Here is a 26,384-nt window from a genome sequence, read left to right on the forward strand (position 1 = left end):
CAGATCCCAATGCAGTAGAACAGAGCACATTTGTGACGTAGTGAAACAAGAGATTTGGATCAAGGCTGCCATTTGGGGGCAAAACATGGCAACTACCAGGACACACATTGGTGAGCGAGTGAGCGAAGGTCGACTATGTAATATTGGTGAAAGGTATTGTGTTATTATACTGCTTCTCAAAGCTACTAAATTTTAATGCATCTATTGTACATGTACCTGACTTTACTAATCATTTGTAGAAGGAGCAAAATATTGGTACAACACAAGTGTTTACCAGATTTGAAAAGGTGTCGAAACCTTAAAGTTTAAATTACTGTGAATCTCACTGGGTCAGTTTTGAAAGACGTAGATAAAAAATTGCGGCCTCCCTGCAATCCTTTCTGCACTGCAGGGGACATAGTGAATGAGTTCATGAATAATTAATATATTTTTTCCTTAAAAAATGCTGTGCAAATATACATTTTATCCCATAAAGAGTCTATTAGCTTATACATATAAGCTTAAAATATAACTTATTCAAAAAGAGACTGTGGTTTTTGCAACAAGACATGCATTTTGCAATTGCCATCCTTCTCAGCAGGACATTTTAAATGCATGAGGTTTGAACTAAATCAGGAGGTTTGTGCTTTCTCTCATCTGTCCTCCATCAGATCCCACTCCACATGTCCCTTGGACACTAGTGGACTGTTCAGTACCAAGGTTCTTGTCCAAAATATTAATTCCCACGTGGCAGAAAACTCCTACTGGTTTGCACACATGCAAAAGTTCGAGTGCAGAGACGAATACTTTCCTTCGGTTCTGGCACAGTAAAATAGACCCACTGTCCAGCACAGGAGGAGAGACTGGCATTTGCATCCCCGGTGAACAGACACCGCAGTTAGCCTGCGTTTTTGCATGGTTTGGGCAAAGCTTCCAGAGTTACAGACTAATGCAAATACTTCTTGATGCCTACGCACTCAGTATCGCTTCAAGTTAAGATGTTGACGATCCCCAATTTGGGAGGAAAAAAAAAAAAGCTTTGCCTAGACTGCCATCTTTGATAAAATATTTGCACATTTTGCCTGCCCAAGATAAAAGCAGCTTCATATAACAGGGCTGCTTACAAAATAGAGAGGTGGTGAACTTCAGCAAGCTTTCACCCCTGCAGAGTGTCATAAGACTAGCCACTTTGTTTTCATGATCCACCCCTCCAGAGATGCTCTTTCTGCCCCACTGATCACACATACAGCTGACTCCCAATAATTAGGACAATTCCTCTGGCCTTCATTTTATAATTTGGGCAAATCTACAAAGAAAAGCCTGAGTAGGTAGCAGGGTTTTGACATGCAGCTTTTGAGCAAAAAGGTTTTTGTTTAAACGTAATCAACTTTATTTCTTCTCGTTTATTATAACGAAAGTAGAGGAAATGTATCCCGTTTCATTTGATAGCTCGCATCTTCGTGAAGGAATTTGTCTTCAGCCATATACACACTACACGTCACATGCTTACAGTGAAGCCAGTGTTTTCCTTGTAAAACTGTTGCTAAAAATAAACACACAGATAATTGGGACTAATTACCTAAAGCACTACTTGGAAAGAGAAAGAACACTACGATGATTGCTGCTATTAATCAGATTAATCAGGACAAACGTCAACTTGCATCCCAGTTTGAACTATAACTACTTTTGAGGTCAAGCGGGGTCATGACAAGACCTCCCACATTGCAACACTTTGTGAACCAACCAACGTTGAGCGCTGACATCAGCACAATAGTTTTACTAATCAGTCATCTAAATCCTGAGTCTGAGTGTCCCGAATGTTGTCTAATGTTAATACAACAGCAACACGTCTCGATTCTCAGTTGTCACCGAGGTGTTGAGAGGTCCAAACAGATTCAAGGTTTGCAAAGACTATAGACTCTGTCGTGCACAATACATTGTTTTGTTTATTTATTTCTCTAATTGCCCTAATCATTCCTGAAAGCCTAACACATTTATGCACAATAGGACTAGATAAACTGTGGATCTACAAACATAATAGAATGTGTACATGATTATGGCAACATGATGGAAAACTATAGTAGCAAAAGAAGAAAAAACACCACAGATCCCTCACAAGACAAGGTGTCAGTGTTGGGATTGTAAATCCCGGATTTAAAGGAAATCTGCAAATGTGAGGTCTTAAAAGCCTTCTGAGAAATGAAAGCACAATCTCTTTGTGACATTACTGTTATGCTTAGAATCTTAAAGATGATAAACTACTGACGCATGGGTACCCACAGTTTTATGCCTCTGGATTTGTTTGTGCATACCAGTTTGTGATCACCAATTGAACCACCATGCAAGTGATGGTGTATGAACCCCAGTCCTTTCTTTGTCAGATAATCTTTTGAACCCGTTGTTGTGTTACTCTGTATCTTTTCTAACTGATCTGGGTTACAATAATCATCCACTTGTGAATCCGAGTTCTCAAACAACTGAAGTAACTGTGTTCATGATTGAATAATTGGTGCCATAGCAAATACATTAAGATAATTTTATGTGTGCTGGGAAAAGAAAATATGAATTAAAATTAGAAAAGGGGAATTAATGAAAGAGGCTCTAAAAGCAAAGTAGGTATAAGCACAGCTGGCTTATGGGACCACTGAGCTGAACTGGAAGCTGACCAGAGGAGCTGGAAGCAGCTTATGGAAAACTGGAGTTCAAATTTGAAGGGTAATAAGGTAAATGGATGCAGGTGTTCCTGAAGGAAACAGGGAGCAGGTGGTGACTGACAACACATAGAAAACAAGGGGGTAAAAAAAACACACTATGAGAACCTATGGAGGTTGCTGACAATCTGAACAATAAAAAAATCTAAACAATAAATTAAATTCAAGGACCAGGGAATCCAAACAACTCAAAAATAGATATATATTGTAAAAGTATTGTACTCTTGCTATTTGACCTTTTCGTGAGTCTTCTTCTGGACTTTAATTTCCATTGTTGTGTTTTTGCATAATTTGGAACTGAATGAAATCAGTGTTTGTCTTCTGAGAAAAAAAAAAGAGTAAAACTTGAGCATCTGCAAGTATTTAGGTTTGGAACTGATTTACTAAGAGTCGATATGTGTATAGGTTAAACAGATAAAAGCTCTAAACATGTCGGTGTTTTTTAACAGACTGCTGAGTTTTTCAAAAACTAACTAAGCCCACAGTCATGAGCAAAGCTGGAAGCCACCACCTCCTCTCATTTCACTCTCACCTTCATATTCCTTTCTTGCCTCCCTTCATGTTTGCTCCTTGTCAGCTCCCATTAGCCTCCCCTCTGTGATGCTCAGAAAGGAATTTCAGAGCTGCTGTCAGCTGCACACACACATTTAAAGACCAAAACTCTTAAGCATAAAAATACACGCATGAACAGACTGTCTGTCAAACTCACACATACACACACAAATCACGAGAGTGCATTAACTGAGGGTGTATGCACTCATGTATGCACACACGAGTTCTCTTGATGATAGTATTAGCTAGCTAACTAGATGACTCAAAGCACCTGGAAGAAGCCAAAACAGGAAAGTAGTAAAACTACATAAATTGTTTCTAAAAGCGTATTTATATACAGCAAATTGTAATTTATGCAGTCAGTCATACTGATGGCCAACATCTTCAGTTTAAGTGTCCCCAACCAAACACCTCTACTGATTATGGGGAAACACCAAATCAGCCAATCATGCAGCAGCAACCCCATGCATTCAGCCATCTAAACGTTAAGAAGACAATTTGTTGAAGTGAGGATCAGAAAGTGGATTTAGGCTTCGTTGAAAATGACATGGTTGCTGCTGCCAGGTGAGCTGATCTGAGTAAACTCACAACCATCTTTCACGTTTTGTAGAGAATGATCCAAAAAGGAAAAAAAAACCAGCAGTGTGTCCCATTTTTGTGTCCATAAAGGAAAGCGGTCAATTTCCAGACTGGTTCAAACTTCTATGAAAAAAAGGTAAGAATAGTTCGAAGAAGCAATTGCTACAACTAAGATATGGGGACTACTATTTTTAAATGCACATCATGTCAAATATTACAATAGATGAGTAGGAGACCGTGTTGTGGTCAAGACCACCTAACCCGAGACCAAGACAAGACCGAGATCATAGTGTATCGAGACCAAGACAAGACCAAGACTTTTAGGGTCCGAGACCAAGTCAAGACCAAGACCGAGGGAAGTCGAGACCGAGTCAAGACCAGCGGCCCGCGTTAACTTACGCGACAAAATGAGAAATATGATCAAAATTGCTTCTCAAATTGATCTGAAAGATCCATATTCCCATAAAAACACCTAAATATTAAATATTTAATAAATCTAACCAATACTAAAAGCAGAACAAACTTTGTTCTGTGTGTTGTAGTTGACTGCAGCTCCAGCCAGACCTTGCTTTAAATCTGAAGATCCCAAACTGTGTGGCGCGCCCTCTAGAGGGAGCACCATGCCATTGCATGGGAGGGGTTGAGGGAAGAAAAAAAAAACAGGAACGCCGTATGCGCTGTGTTTTTACCTTAGAATGGCCAACTCTCTGTTATTCCTCTGTCAGTTTGATACAGTAGGGGCTTCTGCACTTCCCATATCTGTGTCCTCTGTGAATTTTATCAGCAGTTAAAACTGTTTAATCCGTTGTTAACATGTCGTTTTCCGAGCCGCCTTAAAACGCAACGCTCGCGCTGGGTATAGACCTGTGCGGCAGTGAAGGAGACCTGCTGCTGCTGTGCAGAGCTACGCAGCTGTGTTAGAATCATGGCAGCAAACCAGCAAAAACGCAAAGAACTTTTCACAGTTCTGAGATGAGTAAAGCTGTTGGATGCAGGTAAAGTTATCCAAAAGATGACTAGCTAATATCAATACAGCACCTTAAACTTAACAAGTAGCTTGTAGGCTACTGGTATTGTTGTCTATGTTCAGCTACGATTCATTTTGCCCCCAAAAAAGTTGATTCCCCCCCCTTGTTCGTCTGGAGCCGGGCCTAGGTAGAACAGGGAGTCTCTAAGAATCCACCCCACCCCCCAGCCCCATACATGTCGTTCAATCAGACAGCTATTTGTAAGCCATAGATAGTTTGAAACCACTGGGGGGCCCAGAAGAAAAAGTTTGTGAACCACAGCTTTAAATACACTTTGAAACCATGACAACGCATATATATCTATGTAGTTATCATTGAAAACAATTTAATGACTTATTTCTGTCATAACTTGTTGCGTATGGTGAACTGACAACTCCTCTGACTGTCGGACTTCTTAATGCACATGCAGGCATGGTACTCACTGCATGTATGCTATTCTGACAGCGTATGGTAATTTGATAGAACGGCTCTCAGTGACACTCAAGTCCTATCTTCTAAGTAAAGAGCTGTTCAGAAACATCGGACTGTTCCTGAATGACACGCCACTATATTGCAGACTTTTGGTCACAGCATTGTCCCATATATGCGACAAGTCAGTCAACACCTCCGCACAATAATTCAGCGCAGTGAGTGACTTTTTTTCATCACAAATGCTTGTGTCTCTGTACAGCTAGCTTTGCTAGCATCACGTCAACGGAGCTTAGCTTTCTTTGAGCTTCTTATCTAAATGACGAAAATAGTTAGACGTTGTCCCCACCGTCTGTGAAAGCGAAGCGCTGCTGAGTTAGCAGTGGCCATCAGATTTCTTATGATTTATGCAGCGCTATTCTATTACTGACGGTTAGACAGACATCTGCCGCTGAGAGGAAACCACTGCGCATGTCTCAGAGCGCCGCGTGCGAGTGAAAGGTGGGGAGAGGAGGGGAGGGGGAAGTAACAGAAACACGTAATTGCTTGATTTTAATCGGTGCGTTTTGCATCCTCTGAAAAAAAATATGTTAACAAATAAACTGGACAGTATGCTGTACGTTTAGTGATATTTTCACAGTTGCGGTCTTGAAATAAAATGCCGAGTCCTCAGCCCCCGAGACCGAGACAAGACCGAGACCATCAAAAAATGGTCTCGAGACCAAGACCGACTTCGAGTACTACAACACTGGGAGACCCTACCAGGTGTCACTGAGAACTCCCATGGGCTGCCCATTCCTGGAGCAGAATAGATTGGGGAAAACAATGTATGGTCCAAATAACTACAAATAATTTCACCTGAAACATTTGGATACTAGAGTCATAATTTAGTATAAACAATTTGAAAACATGAATAAATGTCCTCCACAGTCACCGGATCTCAAAACCCTAACCCCAACTTTTCTTACTATGTACCTGACCCACCAGAAAATTCATGCTCTTGAATGAACTTCCTTTCTGGATCAGTGCCTTGCGTGTGTACATCCCAGATGATATTGAAGACAGACATTCTGGCAAATAGCCAAGCTGATAGAGACAAGAGGCCAGAAGAATAAGCAGTCAGACCGACAGACAGAGGGGCTTTTACAGGAGCTGTCCGGCTCAAAGGTCAAAAACACTCCCAGCTGCTAGAGGAGTTCAATCTACTGGATGTGCTGCGCTTACTTCAGCATCTTTTATTTATTTCTTTATCTCACAATTTGATCTAACCCAAACACCCCCATAAACTTCTGTACGCCCCAAAGCAAAGTTCTGAGACAGTTAAAAAGTTCAAATGGTTGGCTGCGGCCCAATCAGCTGTCTTGGATTTGCAAAACAAATAGGAAAAACTGGCTCATGCAGAGCACTGAGGGTATTGCTTCACAACGTCATGTCACACCAGTTGCTCCATAGATACATAGTAAGTGTTGCACTACAGCTAGCGCACATGTGTGCCTGGCGTGTGCTATGTCAGAGAAGAAGGGATGCTTTACAGTGTGAGCCGCTGCTGACACTGTAAAAGCCCAAATTTCCTGAGCCTCCAAACATATGGTTAAAATTTGTTTTTTTATTGTGGTATTTTAACACTGATTAAATCCAGTATTTGGCAAACTTAGGCAATGTTTTTTTTTTTTTCATATCAGTTTTACAGGCTTAGAACATATCATTCTGAAGATGTCAATGCTTTCATATTTACTTATCATTTCACTTATTTTAGAAGAGTTTTAGTCATAAAAAGGCTAGCTGTTTGGCTTTGATATCTCCATCATATTCATTCATCTCCTTACTATATGAGTTCTTCATTGTGGCTTGTTGCAATTGGTCGTATATTTTACAATCACTAGGTTGAGATTCAAAGTCAACTTGTGGTTGACTACTTTATTTTTTATAAATATTTAAGGTTCAGTGGAATTAAATATTTGATTGGTAGTTGCTTGTCTTTAGCATAAATAATCTCTTTACAAACATGAAACAGTTGCTGTCTTTGTCATATTGTCTGACTTAGTTTTGTTTATTTCTGTGTTATTTTGGTTAGATCTGTCTTGTTCCGTGTGTTTCTTATAGTTATTCTTTGTTACTTTAGTTTTTCTAGGTTTCTTCAGTTTGGTTATTCTTTATTATTTCCTGACCCCCGGTGTACTCTATCTCGTACCCTGTGCCACTTTCTCTCTCCCTGTCATCAGGCTGCCTCCTGTTCCCTCCACTTGCACGTGCCATCAGTTAGCTCATCAGCCTAGCTCTTTTGTTCAGCGTTCAAACTCGTCAGTATTTAAGCTTCTCATTTTCAGTCACTACTCACCAGATCCTTTTGTGTACTTCCGTCCCTTCCTCGTTCTATCTCGTGTTTCCTTGCTGGTTTCCTACGCGTGTATTTTGTAGTTTTTGTTGTATTTTCTCATTAAAATTCTTCTATACCTACTCAACTCCTCCGTCATCTGCATTTGTTCAGTATATTCACAAATAAGCACAGATAAGCAGCCTTTTTTTAACAAACAGGTTGCTTCGGAACACAGTTGATCGCTATGTACTTTATTTACTGTATTTTTATTTTAAAATGTATGCTATGCTATTTTGTAGAATTTCAAACTCTTTCCATTAGTAAGCCATTTTCCAGGTCTATCTCCTAAAAGCTTTCCTTTGGAAGGCGCTATATATTTGTGGTCGTCAGCATTTTTTATTACTCTTACAGCTGTGTGGGCTTTATGAGTTCCCTTTAATATTTTGTCAAGCTACTGGTTTTAAATTGACTGTGGGACTGAGTCAACCTGTTGGTTCAGTGATTAGCTGGTTTTGTGATGGACTGGCAGCCTGTGCAGAGTGTACCTAACTTCTTTTCCCAATGACTAATGGAATAAAATTTAAATCTTCTCCAACCTTAAGCAGGAGATCTGACAGACACAAAATAAAGAAATGGGGAGAAAATGTTAAAGTGCTCATTAATAAAACAACATAATAAAATATCGGTCCATATTCAATGACAAAAGTCCATTTCATAAATAAACTATTAGCTACAGAGTCAAAATTGAGTTAAACTCTGCTGACTTGTGTTTATAGCAGAACCAGATTCCTTTCACCTTGATGCACATATTCAGATTTACAGCTAAAAGCAACTCATCAACAAAACCTAATCCACATTTATTTCTGCTGCCACGCAGCAAAGAATCTCATCTGGTTTTCTTTTATAGAGAGTAAAATGCTCAAGAATCATTCTACGGTCCTTTGGCTCCCACACTCTGAGCACTTCTATGAATGATTGTAGGGAGTTAGGAGACGTTGGCATGCTGCCTATCAGTGCAGCTGTGGAACACAGCTGAGACGAGGAGAATGACGAGAAGATTAAACGGGGTCAAATGTTACATTTTAGGCTTTAAACCCTTGCAAATTACTAATTACCTGCTTCAGGGTGTAACTTCCACATCAACTTTGGGTTACAAGTTCCAGATCACCAAGTTCAAGCTCAGATATTTTCTTCTAAGCTTTGAAAAGAATTGTTTCCAAACGATCAAGTGGAACAAAAGTAATAAATTAATTCAATTGCAACGCTATTGTGTTTTCCAGGCATGTAGTGACATTTTATAGCACAATCATTCCCTTCAGTTGTTATAAAAAATGCTGTGTATATGAAACATGACTTAAAAGAAATTTGACTTTGCAATTTGAAAATTTAAGGTCAGCTTTCTGTCTCTTTTTCCAACTTTAGCGCGTCATCAGAACCACACATTTCTATTACGCTGTTTACAACCATTCTTAGAAGAAGGGTTGGACTGAGAAGTAGTTTGTATGATGAGCTCAGCAGATGCACAGTTCCAGCAGGCCAGCCACTCCTGCTGCTAGTCTTAAGTAGTTGAGTGGGAAAAACACTGGGGAGGGGTGCTCTGATTGATCAGAAACTATGATGTGACATGTGTCAAAGAAAAGTTAAAAAGAAAACATGCAACAACCAGGGAACACCAGCTATTTCTTTGGCCCTCAAGACTTCAGAGGCCCACAGAAATAGAAATTCAAGATGACGGTTGTGTCCTTAAATAATATTTTATCACTCAAATCAAATCATATAGGAAGTGCAATGAAATCGTTGTGTAATATTGTCGATTTGTTATTATTTAGTCTTAAAAAAATGCAAATTGAATGCAGAGAAAGCTACATTTTAAAAGTTTATTAAAGGGCAGTTTTACCTTAGTTTGAGGACATTGGTGATCTGGATGTGGTCTGAAATGAAAACAAGTTTGACCCCCCTGCACTAGAACCCATTAATGTTATTGAAGCAGCTTTTAATTTGAGTCCTTCATTCTGTCATTGTTGGTAACAGCCTGGCAGCATACCATCTCTTGAGTTGAAGATATCTGCCCACTCAACCTGGCAAAAGTTGTTCAACACATTGTGAGGACACGTCTTGTCCTCAGCAGTCTTTTGATAACCACAGATTTTCTGCTGAATTTAGTTCTGGACTCCGGCTAAGCCAATTCAAATCTTTTGAAGAAACACATTTTCCTCTTATGAAGTCATTCTTTTGTTGAAGTGGACATATGCTTGGACTCACTGCGACACTGGAACATAAAAATCAATCTTCATCTCAAGCTTTCTGTGTAAAGTTTTAGGTCATTCAAAGTTTTGTTAAGTTTTTTTTTTTTTGTCTTGTCATTTTGTCCATGCTGGCAAAGGCTCCACTTTTTGTCTCTGGTATTCTGTGTTTTCTAAAATTATTTACGACTCATTTTTAATAGAATATGCCGCATTTGTATAATAACCAGAAGGATTCTATTAGAACTACTGAACTCTTATTTCTCCATAATCAGATTCACTATAATAGATGCTAAGGGATGGAAATTAAACTCTATGAAATTACATTTTACTTTTTGTTTTGTTCTCAAGCAGATTTTCTTAGTTTTCACCTTGAATGTGGGGGGGAAAAAATCAGTATGTGCACAACAAGACAAAATGTCAGTCTGGCTGGCAGGGACCATGCTGTCGTTTTTTTGTCGCGAGATCTTGTAAAGTTGGCCTTACAGAGGTAATGAAAAGGACTTTTACAGTGTGCCTGTAAAGTAACTGTAGTTACTCCTTCACACCAAAGGCAGGAGATTGTGCCAGTCGGAGTCAAAATGAGAAAGCCTATGGTGAGAGTTGCTGAGTTTGAAATGTTCACTCGCTCACTCAGGCAGGGTCAGGACCTGAGTTTATATTCTGAACACAATGTGAGTAGTGGACTACTTTATAATTATGTGCCGCCCATTTCGACTCTCATGTTACCTCATCTAAGGAGACTGACAAAACATCATGTATGTTGTTACAAGAGATGCTACTTTTCTCATGAAAATGAAAACTTTGCTCTCTGTGAAATGTTCCTGAAGTTGTTTTTCTGTTTTTGCATTTAAGCGTTACACATTATTTCTTTGTTGAAATGTGTTGCTGATATCAGACCATACAAATGGTGCACTTGGCCATGTCATTTCCTTTGTAGCTCTGTCTCTATTGTGGACAAAGCAGTTGAAGGAGTTACCGTAGCCACAAACTACATGTAGTTTGATTAGCTGCCACTACAGGGAGCTACTGCTGCAAGGTAGATTTTTGTTAACATAGAAAGTGAACTCACACTGCTTCTTGTGTTTCATTTGTGTGTGCGCGTGTGTGTGTGCGCGTGTGTGTGTGTGTCTTCTAGCTTCTCAGGTCCTGTTGCAACAGGTAGCCATTCAAACTGACCCGGATTCAAGTTCCTGTTAAAAGTTAATTTGCTCTTTTGTAACAAAGAATTGTGGCACAGTTCATAACTTGATTTATTTGGCTGGGTTTCCATGGCTGGATAACATCACACACACACACACACACACACACACACACACACACACACACACACACACACACACACACACACACACACACTCACACACATATATAAAGCTCGGGTCCTCTACCAACAGAGGCCCGGGACCTTGAGGGTTCTGCGCAGTATCTTGGCTGTGCCTAGAACTGCACATTTCTGGACTGAGATGTCTGATGTTGTTGCTGGGATCTGTTTTAGCCACTGCTTCAGTTTGGGGGTGACTGCCCCGAGGGCCCCGATGACCACAGGCACCACTGTGGTCTTCAACTTCCAGGCCTTTTCCAGTTCCTCTCTGAGGCCCTGGTATTTCTCCAGTTTCTCGTGCTCCTTTTTCCTGATGTTATAATCACTTGGTATTGCTACATCTACCACAACGGCTTTCCTCTGTTGTTTATCCACCACCACAATGTCCGGTTGGTTCGCCATTACCATTTTGTCTGTCTGGATCTGGAAGTCCCACAGGATCTTAGCTCGGTCATTCTCCACCACCTTTGGGGGGGATCCCCACGTTGATCTTGGGGCTTCCAGTCCATATTCTGCACAGATGTTCATGCATTGATCAGCACGACATGCCGGCTCAGACGTCGCCCGGCCAAACAAGGTCTGCGTCAGGTGCTGGGGAACCAGAGCACCTTGATGAAAAATGGGCTACTGGAACAAGATGGAAATGGGTGAGAGGTGAAAACATGGATCTGTTGGTATATATATACAGTATATACATGGACGTGTGTGTGTGTGTGTGTGTAAATTGGCATTAAATGAAATTTGACTGCACTGTATTGTAACCAAAATTGCAAGAGAATTTAAATCTCTGGAAGACTTATTTCTGCAAATAAATTGTCTAGTAAAATGTCTTAAAATTATATTAATTGTGAATTGCCGCTAGATAAACACACTGTACTAAAATAAATAAATTAACAGTTAAAACATATTCAGTTGCAACGAAGTATGGCAAGTGAATGTCATTGACTTGAGCTCAGTGCAATATTGACAAATCACTTAATTTCTAGTAGAAATCAAATTAACACAACTGCACATGGTCTCAGGAAGTTAAAAACAAACATCTTGGGAACATTGTGTAACAACAGCTTTTTTTTATGAGTAAAATGGTAGGCTATTGGTGATTGGTTATGCATATCACCAAGTAGTCATGACAAGTTTTAACTATATTTAATGCCAACTGATTTGATGGCGACATTTCCGCCCCCCGTCAGTCACTGCAGCGTGTTATGAATGAGTTGCGGGAGCGATCGATACAAACGCAGGTGCCAAACGTGATTGGCTGAAAGCCGGAGTCTAGTTATCGCCACCCCCTGCGCTCACTCCTCTGAACACACACTGTTACGTTCAGTGCTGCCTCGGCAGACTCCGCTGAGGAAAGGGCTCAGTGCGACTCTCGCAGAAGTCTGCTATTGCCAATAAGAATCACGGCCTATTTATGACAATCACATGATTTCACTGGGAGTCCGAGTGGTCCGCAGGGGGTCACTGGGCAGCGAGAGACGCAGACCGCGGCAGAGGGAGTGAGTGCTGAGGGAGACTTGGGAGGAGAGGGGGGGAATGATTGTGGTTGGGAGAAAAGGAAACATGACTTAACAGGGGAGAGAACCTGAGTTCATGCACTTTCTTCTTCCATCTGGACTCTGCGCTTGGAGAGGAATGGATACCAAAGTGGTTCATCTAAGGAAGACTACATCTAAAACTGGTTGATGCTTTGTTCACCAAACTGCTGCAGCCGCTGTTTGACTTCTCAACTCAAGCTGCTGGAAGATCTCCCGAGTCTTTTTTTTTTCTTCTTTTTTTAAAATATATGCTGTAATTCATCAAAAGGTGATCCACAGAGATGGCTTTGTTGCGCCTTTTTCATGGAGTAGATATAAGCCTGACGCGGTGGTTGATTTTGTGCTTTATCTGCTTTGTCACATCGAGCAAAGTAAGTCTGCTGCACTGGATTAATTATCTCCTTTGCGCACGTACGCACACGTCTGCAGATCCTATTAAGTCATCACATTATAATGTAATTGTTGAAAGCATACCAATAGGTTTCCGGGAGACAAGCTCACTCTCCCTTTTCTTCGCAGAGCGTGCTTCTGAATAATGGTGCAGACCGTGCCGGGTATCAAGGTGCCTCGGCGGTTCTTCGATCGCTTAATTTACCTCTCCACACAGGTACGTCAGGTGTTAAAAGCTAATAAATATCTGACTGATTAAATCCCAAATGTTAATTTTCGTGTTGTGACGTGCGCGTGCAGGCATACGTTTATTATAGCGAGCTTTTCTGCAGTGTCCGAATCCAAGAAAGTCTTTCTTCCGCTCCGTGCATCTCTTGAGTCAGCGCTCACCTGTGCGGCGCGTTTCCTCTCTTCACCACAGGGAGGCGACACACAACCTGGCAGAAAATAGCCAGTGTCTGCTGCTGCTGCAGCAGCTGATCCCTGTTATCCGCATTATTGTTTTAGTGATTAAAATGATTTACCTTCTGTATGAATGAAGTTAATAATACGAGACATGTTAACTAAAACTATCGAATAGACTGCCCAAAGACTTCTAAGCTGTACCAAAGATCTGAGAAAAGGTTTTACAATGTACTGGTTCTCTAATTAGCTATTAGCTAATTATTAGTGTTTAGCAAACATATTCGTCTGCTTTTTGAGTTTGGATTTCAAGGCTGTGTCTACTTGTTTTTGAAGAAATATTTTGTTTATCATATTGTCACTTCTATGTGTGGTACTCTACTTCCTCATTATGTTCATCTGCATCAAACATTCACAACATATTTGACACTGACACGATGGAAATAATGGAGGATATAAATCCACTGCTCACACCAGTGTTGACTTTAAGTCAGACTGCTCACTGTTTTATCAGTGCTAATGGCCGTCAGGACTCACTAAACCAACACACTAACAAACTGCAAGATCTTGTCTCAGTTCAGCAGACGTCAGCAGACAAACTTTGTGTGTCTGTGTGCACTTTTCCCGCAGACTCTTTGTTTGACTATTGTCAGACACGGGTCAGTGCAGCTGTTTTTTTTTTTGTTTTTTTTTTTACTTGGAGTGGGACTGCTAACTAGAAGAGGGGGGGGGTGTCTGCATACGGCTGTGTATGTGCGCCTGTGCTGATGATGCAGGACAAAGTTGTGAGAGAGGATCTGTTTTTGCTTACATCTACATGCCATACACCTAATCGCTGCATTTCTACTCAGTCAAACAGATTAATCGCAATGGCTAATACGTAAAGACTCGATGGTTGCCTTCCGCTGTAGCTAGAAACTGGTGCAGTCTATGCAAAGCCAGGTGCTTAAAATATATGTGCATGTGTTAATGAGAGTGGATGTATGTCATTCTGTGGGCAAGATCTTTACGACTGCCTCAAGATGGACCGCACAACAAAGTTCAAATCCCCAGTCAGTCGCACTGTTTGTGATGACACACCGTCTACCAGCCTGCAGAGCCAAACCATGTGTCTGGACTATATTTACTTATTATTAAAGCAGCTCACACTGCACATGACCAAAAAGAAATGACTCTAACTCACAATACAGTCAAGATTACTATTATTATCTTTTAACCTGACAAAATGACCCATGACTCCATCAGTGCTACACTGTAATAATGTGTTTAATATCTTGCAGATGTTTTAACATCTTGGAACATTAACAGTTGTATTTGTCATGTTGTAACCACAAACTTCAACATGTTTTCTGGTGTTTTTGTAAGACAGACCGATACTGAGTCCTTTGTAGTCAAGACCTCTTGAGTACAAGAGGTCTTGACCTGTAGTCAACTACTTGTTGTAGTTGAGTAGTACATTTGACTACTCAAATGTAGTCAAGAGGGTCTTGACTACATTTGATATAAGAGGTTTAGCTCAAATGTCAAGCTTTGATCTAAACCTTTACATTTTAGCTGCTAGTCATTATTGTCCTACTGGAAGGTGAACCTCCACTCCGTTCTCTAGCAGCTTTACTTCCAGTATTCTCTGTGGTTAGATCCATCTTTTTAACCATTTACTCTGACCAGCTAGCCTGTCCTTGCTGATGAAAACTCTTGACATGGCGAAGGCATGTCACGGTGATTTGCCAAGTTAGCTCGCTGTCCCACTTTGCATGTAAGGCAAACATTTTAAGTTTGGTCTAGTTTACAGTATCTTCTGTCCTATGTTTGCATTGCTCCCAATGGTCATCACTCTATTATACATCCAGAACTTGGAACATTGTTTCATGACATAACCCTGTTTTAAATTTCACTGCAACAACACGACCTTCATGATGAGGGTGTATCACAGTGAAGACTTAAAACTGCACTGTTCAAATGAACAATGCGCTTTTGAAATAGATTTTTATTTCAAAACCAAAAATCTTTTACCTCTCTAAACAAAATCATGCTTCATTTTCTATTGGTCAACCACATAAAACTCTTAACTACTCTGAACTTTGTAGATGCAACATTACAACTACAGAGTAGGAATACTTTTACCAGGCAATTTAAATTGCAACTTTCTTCTACAATTAACAATAGAACTGTTGTTATTTTTTGGTTTTTTTGTGCTTTTAAGGGAGTTACTAAGCGATCATCAAATTTTGGGGAACTGTCCATTAGTTTCTCTTACCAAAGGACTATTGTGTGTATAAAAGTTTGAGGGGACAGGCTTGTGACCCCCTACCATGCTCCTGTATGACCTGCAGCTTTGCAGTCTGAAATGCAGTAAAACACTAAATCTAACATAACTCACATTCTGCAGAAGGGTCTGTTTTGGAAAAGCCTGCTTTACTTGTAATTATGTCTTGACCCTGCCAGTAGAAATATACGAGTAAGGTCAAGGAGAACATAAAAAAAGAAATGGGAAAAAATGTTATACTTTTTATTCTAGATGAAATACAGCGAGGAGAACAATGTTCACTTTGTTGTAATCACCACAGACTTAGGAGAAAAGTGTTTCATTCTTGCCAAGGAATTAAAAAAGTGTTTCTTTTTTTTTCTTGTATTTGAGTCGCTATCAAAGCTACTAATATTGAACTTAATTGGTCAGAATTTATAGTCAATGATTTTGACAGGATTATCTAAAAGGAAATATTCTAGTAGCTAGGTAGGCAGTCGGGTCCTATGAGTTTAAACAGACCAAGTGTGAAAACAAAGTAGATTTATATGTGAAAAACGATATTGTGTGAAATTATATACCAGAGTCTACCATATAAGACTGGCAGTATTGTTAAGACCTAGGGTTGTTTCAGTTACGGCCTATTTACAGAGAATCTGGAAAGTATTCAGAGCGCTTCACTTTTTCCACATTCTGTTGTGTTACAGCCGTATTCCAAATTGTATTGATTTCTCTCATAAAGCATCTACACACAAATACCCCATCATTACAGAAAAATTACTTCTCTCAATACTGGACGTTTTCCGGTTACTAAATATACTTGTGTCTATAACAAGTTAAAGAAGCAGAGGTATGTTTGGAAATCAAAACCAACCGTCCATGGTGAAACATGGAGGTGGTAGGTTCACACACTGGATCCATTTTGCTGCCGCAGCTGAATGATTATTCAGCATTGATGCTGCAGGGATTTTTGAGTTAAGTTCTTGTATCCATACAATTCTAAAATAAATGTAGAACTAGACAGACAAAATTTATTCAAACACACAATGCCGTGAAAATATTACGATATTTTAAACTTGAATCAAATGGCACTGGTTTGCAACTATTTGCTGTGCATATAAGAAAATTCACCAACATTAACCAACATAGCAATTTAGGGGATTGCATAGCAAAAATTAGAAAGAAATTGTTGGGTTTTTTTTATTTTTAAGCAGACTGAATCATTATTGCATTTTTTTATGCTTAGATTCCCCTACAGCATCATAAATCTTTTGAATCCATTATAGTAACATCCAAGATATTTGGTCTTATTTTTGCCTCTCGCACTGAGTAAAAGACCAAGCTTTATATTGCCACATATTTCTCAAATTGTGTTTTACTTGTTTAGGTTCAAGGCTTCCTTAAAAGTCTGAAGTTTGGGATGGTAATCAGACAAAAAACATTTTCCACACCTTCTCTATGTCCAAAGAGTAAACACTGTCGTTAAGTGACTGGGACTTGTGTAGTTGCTTAGACTGCATTCTAATTCAAAGGCTTCAGTATTTATACAATTTTGCATAAATGATTTTCTTTTCCCCATTTGTTCCTGTCCTCTTTTATTTTCCACCCAGAATATGAAATAGTAACCCCATATGAGGTTAACCACCAAGGTGTGTACATCTCTCACGAAATCGCCCATCATAAGCGTAGAAGACGACGTCGATCCCTGACTCCAGATGCGGAACATCCAGAAACTGGCGGCAGCCACGAAGCAGTCCACTTCCAGCTCAGGGGCTTGGGCCAGGATTTCCACTTGGAGCTGAGTGAGGCTTCAGAGAGCCTGATGGCACCTGGCTTCACTGTTCAGGTCCTGGGAAGAAACGGCACAAAGAGCCTGAGGGCCTACCACCAAGACGACCACTGCTTTTACCAGGGGTCGCTGAGGTCAAGGGTCAACTCCTCAGTGGCTCTGTCCACATGCCTGGGAATGGTGAGTCTGAACACGCACAGAATCAGGTTGCAGCCTACGCCGGGTGGAAAGAAGGGAGAATATGCACTACCTAGCAGAACTATGCAAGAACTTTTATTTAACTTTTTCACCTTACAACCGCACACTGTGATGTATTTAGTTGGGATCGCTGTGCTGTTTGTTCTCTCGTGTCCGTTAGGTAAACTGTGAAACCTTCAGAGAACATCTGGGTTTAGGCTGATTAAATGACACACAGGTGGACTCTATTTACTAATTAGATGTGTTCTCTAAGCAATTGGCTACACCTGTGTTTGTTTAGCAGGATCTGAATCGAATACACGTGCCACCCATTCTTTCAAGGATTTTAGTTTTTGTAAACTAGTTTGAAAATCTATCCATCCACCTCACAATTATGTGATATTTTGTGCTGCAATATCAAATAAAATATCATAAATACATCAATGTTTGAAGTTACAATATGGCAATATTGGGGTTTTTTTATCTGTCAAGAGGTTTGCAAATCTATCCATCCACCTCACAATTATGTGATATTTTGTGCTGCAATATCAAATAAAATACCATAAATACTTCAATGTTTGAAGTTGCAATATGGCAATATTGTTGTTTTTTTTATCTGTCAAGAGGTCAGTTGAACTGACCTCTTGGGACAATCTTGATTTAGTTTAGGTTTTGGCAGCATTTACATTCGTCATGGAGTGCTTTAATCACACTCCCCGAACTACAAAAAAAATCAGGAGTTTGGGAGCCAAATAAACTCAACTGGTCTCGATAGTGTGATAATATAAACACACTGAAGCCCACACATCAAGAAACAAAGAAGTTAGCAACCCATTTCAGTTTTCATCTGAAAAATGAGAGACTAAGATTTAATCAAAAGTAAATCAGACAACAGGGTCAGATTATAGTTATATTTGTAAATTGAGAGAAGACAAGTAGCATTTAACCCAGAAATGCTTAATAGACATAGGCACTGGAATACTTGATGCTCAGTGGAAATGTCAAAAACTTAATTTGGTTTTCCCCAAGTAGCATTTTACGCGAGGTAATATTAGTGGAAAGTTGAAACACCTTATAGAAGTGACACTTGTTCATGCAAACCTTTCAGAACAAAAACAATGTACATTCAGAAACCATAAACTGTGTTTAATCCCATCTAAGGTTGTAAAAGCACCACCTGCATGTTTTGTTTGTTTGTTTGTTTGTTTTTCTGGTGGTTTAATGAGGCAATTTAGTTTATGTGAGGTACTGCATCGCTGAAGATAATTTTATACTTATGCTGTTAGTTTGTGCAGAAGAATGGCCTAATTTTAACAGTGACCACCCTCGGTTTTGTCTTTCACAAATGTGATATAATACAAAAAATAATAATGACATTTGGTAAGTCAGAGTGCTGACCTCTGGTATTATTTGAGCCCTCTTAGCCCATCTCAATAAAAAAAAAAACCCGAAAAAAAACTAAACTTTTGTGGACAAAGGTATAATCCTCTTAGTCTTAAAATCCTATACATATCATTTTCTCGGTTTTCACAAGGAACATTTCTTAACATAATAACATGACTCACTTTAACCACAGCCTGCCGCTTTTCTGTCTTTAACCGTATTAAAAGCCTGAGTCATACTGGTAATATTTAGATTTGTAGAAACCACTGCTGTGTCTGAGAATTGCCCTTTGAAACTAGAGGTTTCGAATGACACATCTCAGGGGACACTTGTTCATCTGTACGTGTGTATCTGCTCAGAGGAGTTCCAAAAAAAAAAATGTAGCCATGAAGAGCCGCAGTGCCCATAAATGTGGTTCTCACGATTGATATTGGCCAGGACAAAGTGGGCCATTGCATCCAAAGGGAATTGGAATTTTTCTGGTGCAAGTTGGGGAACTGCAATTATTTGTCTGCAATCAAAGATATTAAAGCTTCAGGGGAAAGATAAGGATAAAGTTCCCAAAATATCCACATGTCTCATAACAGGCTCCAAACCATGTTTGTTTTGTTTTTATAAACACGTATTTTCACAACATTATCTCACCAACAGCAACTGGTTGTAAGAAAAGTATTAACATGAATTTAGCCATTAAACTCCCCTAAAGAAGTACCTATAACACAAGTTTTAATTATTTTTAGATTTAGGGGTTTTTTGTGTCAAGAAGATTTGGCTAGTTTTAGGTTAGAAGGAAATTATATTAGCATGTCTTAATGCATAGATGCATGTCTTATACATCAGCATCAATAATTAAGCAGTGAATATATTTTTAATTCATTACTCATCATTTATTAGAGAGATACTGCCACGGCCCACACAAGCAATGAGAAGACTGCTGACTTGACAATAGTCCATAAGAGAGTCATTAGTTAAGTTTTGGGGGTTTTCTGGTCATTTTTTTTTTACTTCTAATGCTGTGGCTCCTTGATGTACAAGTACATCTCAACAAATAAGAGCATAACCACAAGTTATTTTAGTCTAGCAACTCAAGTCAAAACATGACACTAACATCAATTCATTACACACAAAGTAATGCTTTTTCAATCATTTATTTCTGTTTGTTTGGAGGAATTAGTCTTAAATGTTTGTTTGTAAAGAAGCTGGTTATTTACAGAGGACTATGTTGAAGCATATCAACAAAAAGATTAGTGGAAGGAAAAAGTGTGCTTACAAAGTGCATGATTAACAGGGATAATTCTAACACTGAGAGGTGTGCTATGCAAAGCCCTTTAAGCAGATTGGCTTGGTCTGCAACTGGTGCCAGGACTTTAACAATTAATGCACAAAGATGTGGCACGGACATGGGTTACAACTGTTGTGTTTCTTGTGTTTAATTACTTGGCAATAGACAACATCTGGGGTGTCTTATCTGTGTTAAGGAGAAAAAAGGACCAGCCTGTTGCTTGGTGGTCTAATGTCTTTTCAGTCTTGAAATTGGATCATCAGCCATTGCAGACAAATTGTCTGGTACTGCTGCACTGTGCACAAGACAGGGGGCCATGCACTATGACATGGAAATGCAAAGATTTTATTTGGAAATTGATAATTTTTTCCTGCTCTAACTGTGCCAGCCCCTACACTTGGAGGACTGACATGATTGTACATTTTCTATTTCATGTCAAAATAAAGTTCTCATAGTACTGGGACCAGGTGCTTGATGTCTAGTGTGGGGCGTCCACATTTCATCTGCAAGTGTTGGTTCACCGTGTTTTTTTAAGTCCAAGGTCAAAGTAGCTATCAACCAGCAAATCTTAGACCACTTATTGTTTCCCTCTGCTGACAAACTGTGTCCAGATGCTGTTTGTATTTTACAACAGGACTTGGGGAAATATTCAAACTGCCAAAGATTCAAATATCAGAATTAATCAATGACAACAAGATTATCATGCTTGTTGGACTGGCATAAAACCCCATCAAATATCTTTGCAGTGATGAAATTTATGGGACACTGGACTTATAAAAAAAACAAAAAACGAGCCAAACGCCATTGTTAAAGCAACTGAGGCTTCCTTAAAACCTTAGTCTATCTGCATCTTCTGTCTAAATTTAATTACTAAAATAAATTATATTTTTTAGCAACAGTCTATTTCATTATGGATGAACTTTGGCAACAAGCAAATACTGGCAACAGACTCTCCGTAGTGATCCTCAATTTACCATGTTATTACTTTGATCTGCTTTTTGTTAACCATTGTTGGGTCTTTTGTCCTAAAAAAAAATATTGTTGGTTCAAAGCCCGTACGGAGCGCAGATGTGTCTCGTTGGTAAATGTAAAAAAGAAAGCATAAGAAATCATAGTTTAAAAAAGAAGATCAAGAGATGAAGGTTTTAAGGGTCTTTACAACAATAAATCCCTACAAGGCCGAGTTACGGGAGTAAAGTAAAAGACGCCTTTTCAACTTTCCCCTTCTGGCAGCCCTGATAGTGGTTATTCCAGCTTTGATGACAGTAGAGAGATCAACCATGAAAGTCCTTTTTCTCACAAGCGATTCATTGGTGGAAGAAAAGTAGCATGTCAGTCTCACTAAGCTCACGATCCACCTGCCAAATATTTTCATACTCTGGATGGTCGCACACATGTGAAAGGAAACGTCATATTTCTGTTCCTCCTTTGTGTCGGCTTTATGTTGCTGCGTCTTGTCTGGCTTTTATTGGGGTGGGTGTTACAGGGTCAGCAAAGTGCTTTGCAGACATTTTTTCACTTTAGCAACATTAATCTTTTTTGTTTAGTTTTTATCTTATAGTCCCTCTGCGTGGAGTTTGGCCATATTCAAAGATAGAAGACGGAAACTCTTTACGTCTTTAATGAAAAGTGAAAAAAAAAAACTATTTTACATTTAACTGAATGTGAGGAGGGAAGAGCAGCTGTGACAGTTATGTTCCTGTGTGGTGAAGTTTCTAAATATTTTTTTTATCTGGTTTACATACATTTACAGACTGTAAATTGTTTATTTAAATGTTTTAAATAAAATAGGAATTTTAAAAGTAGTTATTTTACAAAACTCTAAATGGTTAACAGCTGGAGTTGTTGGTTTCTAAAAAAAACACCAGTGTCAGACTGGAATAATTAAATCTGACACTGGTTATGACAAAGAAATATTGTAACTTGGATATCAGTCTAGTATTGGAATATTTTTGGGAATAAAACCCTTATACAAATCAATAGTTGATGTACAACTTTTTTTTTCCCCAAATAGGATTTAGTTTGTATAGTGTAAAGTAATAGTGGTATGTGAGTAGAAAATTTAGCATTTAAGGATTTTTTTTTCAAATTCTCTTGAATATTCTCCCTTGAAATTCTTCTGTAAGTCTTTGTACAAAGTTATTCTCTCCCACTTCTACCACAAACCTCTTTTTTTTCTTACTTCTGCAAAAGTGCTGGTGTATTATTTTTGCCCTGAGGCCAGCAGAAGCAGTGATAATTTCATGCTGCACTCTTGTCCCTCCTCTGGGATTTCCAGGATTATATGAGGGATGCTCTACTGATCTGATAGAGCTTTGAAAAGAGAATAGTGTGGTCTTGACATGTTGCTATATCCAATGTGTTGCATACCATTCGTGAACAAATCTGGGGAAAAAAACAGCCTTACCTGTTTTATCATGTGTGAATATCAATCATTGTTTCCCTAGTCAAGTAAAATAGATTTCAGGTGGATCAGAGTCGTGTCCTGGTGGAAATCCCCAATTAATTTGGAGAACTAAATAAGAGAGACACATACTGCACATTCAGGTGCACCTTGTAATGCCGCCTTCCTTTCCGTTATAGTTTTCTCACCCACCCACCCCCCATTCCTGTTGCTGCTTGTCTATGTGACTCTTGACTCTGGAGAGCCCAGCTGTTTGCGCCCTCCCAAGTAGTGTTTCAGCATTTTATGACAGCTATTTGAACCTAGTGGAAGACTGTATGTAATCTGATGACTCTGGCAATGTAGAACTGGGACCAGTGTGACCCAGTCTCCTGAGTTACACAAAAAGTCACTTTTGTGCAAACTATTAAGCCATTGAGAAAGCTGAGGTGGCTCTCGGTTTTTTGAGGCAAGAAAGTGAAAATATATGCATAAGGGTATTATTCATTTTGAAAGACTTTTTTTTTTTTTTTACATTTTCAAGTAGCGACAAGGAAATGTTTTAAAAATAAAACTTAAGACGCTAATGAGAAGTTACCATCTACAGGTCTTTTTTTTTTTTACAAGGCTTCAGTCCAAGATTGTCTCCAGCTCCGTCTCTCTAAATGCGTTCTTCTGTCATGCTGATTATGTTTATGATTATGTTTGTCAGGAAACAACAGTAACTTTATGGTTGCTCTTGCAGCTGACAAAGAAACACCTGCAAACAGGAACTGCTTTCCATTTTTATGGGCATAAAAATGTACATATTTCAAAAAGTATGCACTTACATGTATACTTGCAAACATCATCTAACTCTAACAATGTTTTTGCCTCTTTTTTTTCGCAGATGCACATAAATGTTATGCTGTGTTCAGACTTTCATACTTACACAAACACTCTTTTTGTCAGACGTTTTACTATCTGTTTCAGCCCATTTTTCTGTCTGTAGTGACAAAAAGACCTAACACTCTGCTCAGCAAAAAGAAAGGGGGAAAAAAAAGGACTGCAGTCAATTAAATGTGTTTCAAAGAAATGGCAGAATTTGCCAAATGTGTTAAGTCTAATGCTCCAAAGCCAGCTGACTGTCAGCACAAATATGCTGCATCTTTGGAGAGATTGAAAGAGACAAACATGAAAGAGGAGAGAAAAGTGCATCCAAGTCACTGACTCTGCAGTAGTCATTAGAGGATTTTTCTTTTTTCAGAAAAAGACAAACACTAAAATTTGCCAGTAGATTAAGAATTTGAATTTAACCTCAAAACCTAAAACTTAAACATTTCCTCTTTACCTAATCCTAAAACAAGGAAACTTGTAATCACAGATGTAGAAAATAGGGTGTTAAAATGTTTGCCAACTCGATAAAAAAAATGAGCTAATTGCCAAACATTTGCTTTTTTTTTTTTTTTTTTGTCACACACCAGTGACGCAAATCCATTATACCACCACATCCTCATTGTTCTCAGTTGGATTCAGATCTGGAGGCCAGTTAAGTACCATGATCTCATTGTCATGTTCAAGAAACTAGTTTGGGAAGACTTGAGCTTTGTGACGTAGCACATTATACTGCTGGAAGTAGCCATTAGAAGACTGGTACATAGTGGTTATGAAGGAATAAACATGGCCAGCAGCCATGCTCAGTTAGGCTATGATGTTTAGACAATGCTTAGCTAGTAGTAAAAGGCCTACAGCCAAGCATATTCACCACAGCATTACCCCACCACAAGAGTGAGCCATGAATACAAGGCATGCTTTCATGTTTTACGACAAAATTCTACCATTGAAATGTCACATCGGAAATTAAAATTCATCACACCAGGAAAAATTCTTCCGATCTGTTAGTATCCAATTTTAGTGAGCTGGCGGGAATTATAGCTTTAATGTTCTTAGCTGACAGAGGACCCGATACGGGCTGTTGCTGTTGTAAGCCATCTACTTAAAAGTTCAGCATGCGGTGCACTCAGAGAGGGTGTTCTGCATATCCTGGTTATAGCAAGTGGTCCTTATTCTCCTTTTCCCTTTGACATCAACAATGCATTTTCATCCACACATAACTGGACATCCTCTTTTCCTCAGACCATTTTCTGTAAATCTTAGAAATCGCTGTAGCTTGTTTTTTTTTTTTTGTAATACTCAGACTAGCATATCTGGCTCCAACAACCCTGCTGCTTTCAAAGATTTGCAAAGTTATTTAAAAAATGTATTCTGGAACTTAATTTGAAACATTTAACACGGCCAAAGCAGTAAACATGTCTAAGCTGAGTTGTAAACAAGAGTGTGAGTTGTGAATGAGTGAATGTTTCTTGCACTACTCAAGTCTTGCTGATAAGTAGCAACTGACCTAAAACGTGAAAACAGATGTTAGGAGTGAAGAGCCTAGGCTAATAATTGAGCTGCACAGAAGTTTAATGGGTTCAGGTCTGGAGTGACCAAAGGTCACATTCTGTCTAATTGCTGACCAAGACAAGTTGAGGAGCTCAACCAACAGCAGAAGCAAAGCAACATGTTGTAGCTATTAAGTGAGTTCAGCCCTTAGGCCGTGTTCGTTAGAAGAAAAAAATCTACCTCCCAAGTGTGCAGGACAGGATAATTTTCGCCCTTGTTGTCATTTTTAACTATTTTTTTGATGATAAAAATCACCAAAGTCTGACATATTTATTCACTGCTGATGGATTCTTTGAAAAGTCACGGCCTGCCCAAAAGTAATGGAATAAGCTGAGTCAACTTTTTGTTTTGTCTCTAGTCAGGTTTGATCCGAACGCAGGACGCAGACTACTTTCTAAGACCGGTGTCACGTAGCCTGGCAGAGAAGGAGAACTTCACCGCTCCTGTCAGCCACCAGCCACACATCCTCTACAGGAGCGATGGAAACTCCTGGTCAATGCAGAGCTCTCACAAGCTGCAGAAGAGATCCACTGACGCATCACATCACAAACCACGCAGAAGCTTCCTCTCCTCAACAGAACCCACCTACACGGCATATAAAGGAGATCAATACAGACCACCCGTAAAGCAAAAAAGTCACATCCACGTAAACCCGGGTGAGAAAATTAACGGCACGAGTCCCGGAGACCGACTGAAGCATCGAGAAAGCAGCCGTCACCACAGAGATTATAGACACGGGGAGAGGCAGAGGCAACACTTCTGTGGCAGAAGGAAGAAATGTATGTAAGGGCAATTTCTCATTTATTTTCCAAACCAGCAACATTCATCTTCCTCGTTGTGTTTAGAACTATTTAGAATTTCTACAATTGCTTTGTGCCCACATGTTATACGAAGGACTTGGAAGGAAGTACTGCAGAAATACCACTTTAACGTTTCTTTTTTTTTCACTTATGATGTAAGTAAATTTACTACTAGGTCAAAATGTGTAACCTTCTTCCCCACGTTTAAGTTGTGTGTATTTCTATACTGGTCAATTCCATTCACAAATTTAAAAACACAGCCATGGTAGACTGTAATATTCAAAATTATCAGGACAGTAAACGCTTCAAAATACAAGGTTCTGCACTGGAAGTGTCTTGCTTTCATTTTCCAGGATCATTATTTAAAGATTTGGTGTAAGTGTTCATAAATTCCATGGTGATTGTAATTTTTACCTGAACATGACGCTTG

At 39.3% G+C, this 26,384-nt stretch overlaps 1 protein-coding gene across 1 annotated transcript in view; it reads left to right on the forward strand.

The window, feature by feature from the left end:
- The first annotated feature begins 11,980 nt into the window (after window positions 1–11,980).
- adamts16 (ADAM metallopeptidase with thrombospondin type 1 motif, 16) overlaps window positions 11,981–26,384 on the forward strand; it is a 48,883-nt gene continuing 34,479 nt past the window's right edge. Inside the window, exons 1-4 of the mRNA XM_008432174.3 lie at window positions 11,981–13,050; window positions 13,199–13,286; window positions 17,327–17,685; window positions 25,513–25,933. Of these exons, the coding sequence (XP_008430396.2) occupies window positions 12,961–13,050; window positions 13,199–13,286; window positions 17,327–17,685; window positions 25,513–25,933 (958 nt within the window). The 5' untranslated portion in view covers window positions 11,981–12,960. The remainder of the gene's footprint in view (window positions 13,051–13,198; window positions 13,287–17,326; window positions 17,686–25,512; window positions 25,934–26,384) is intronic.

This window comes from Poecilia reticulata, chromosome 16 (genome assembly GCF_904066995.2).
Source record: "Poecilia reticulata chromosome 16, P_reticulata-male-v2, whole genome shotgun sequence".
Lineage (NCBI taxonomy): Eukaryota > Metazoa > Chordata > Actinopteri > Cyprinodontiformes > Poeciliidae > Poecilia > Poecilia reticulata.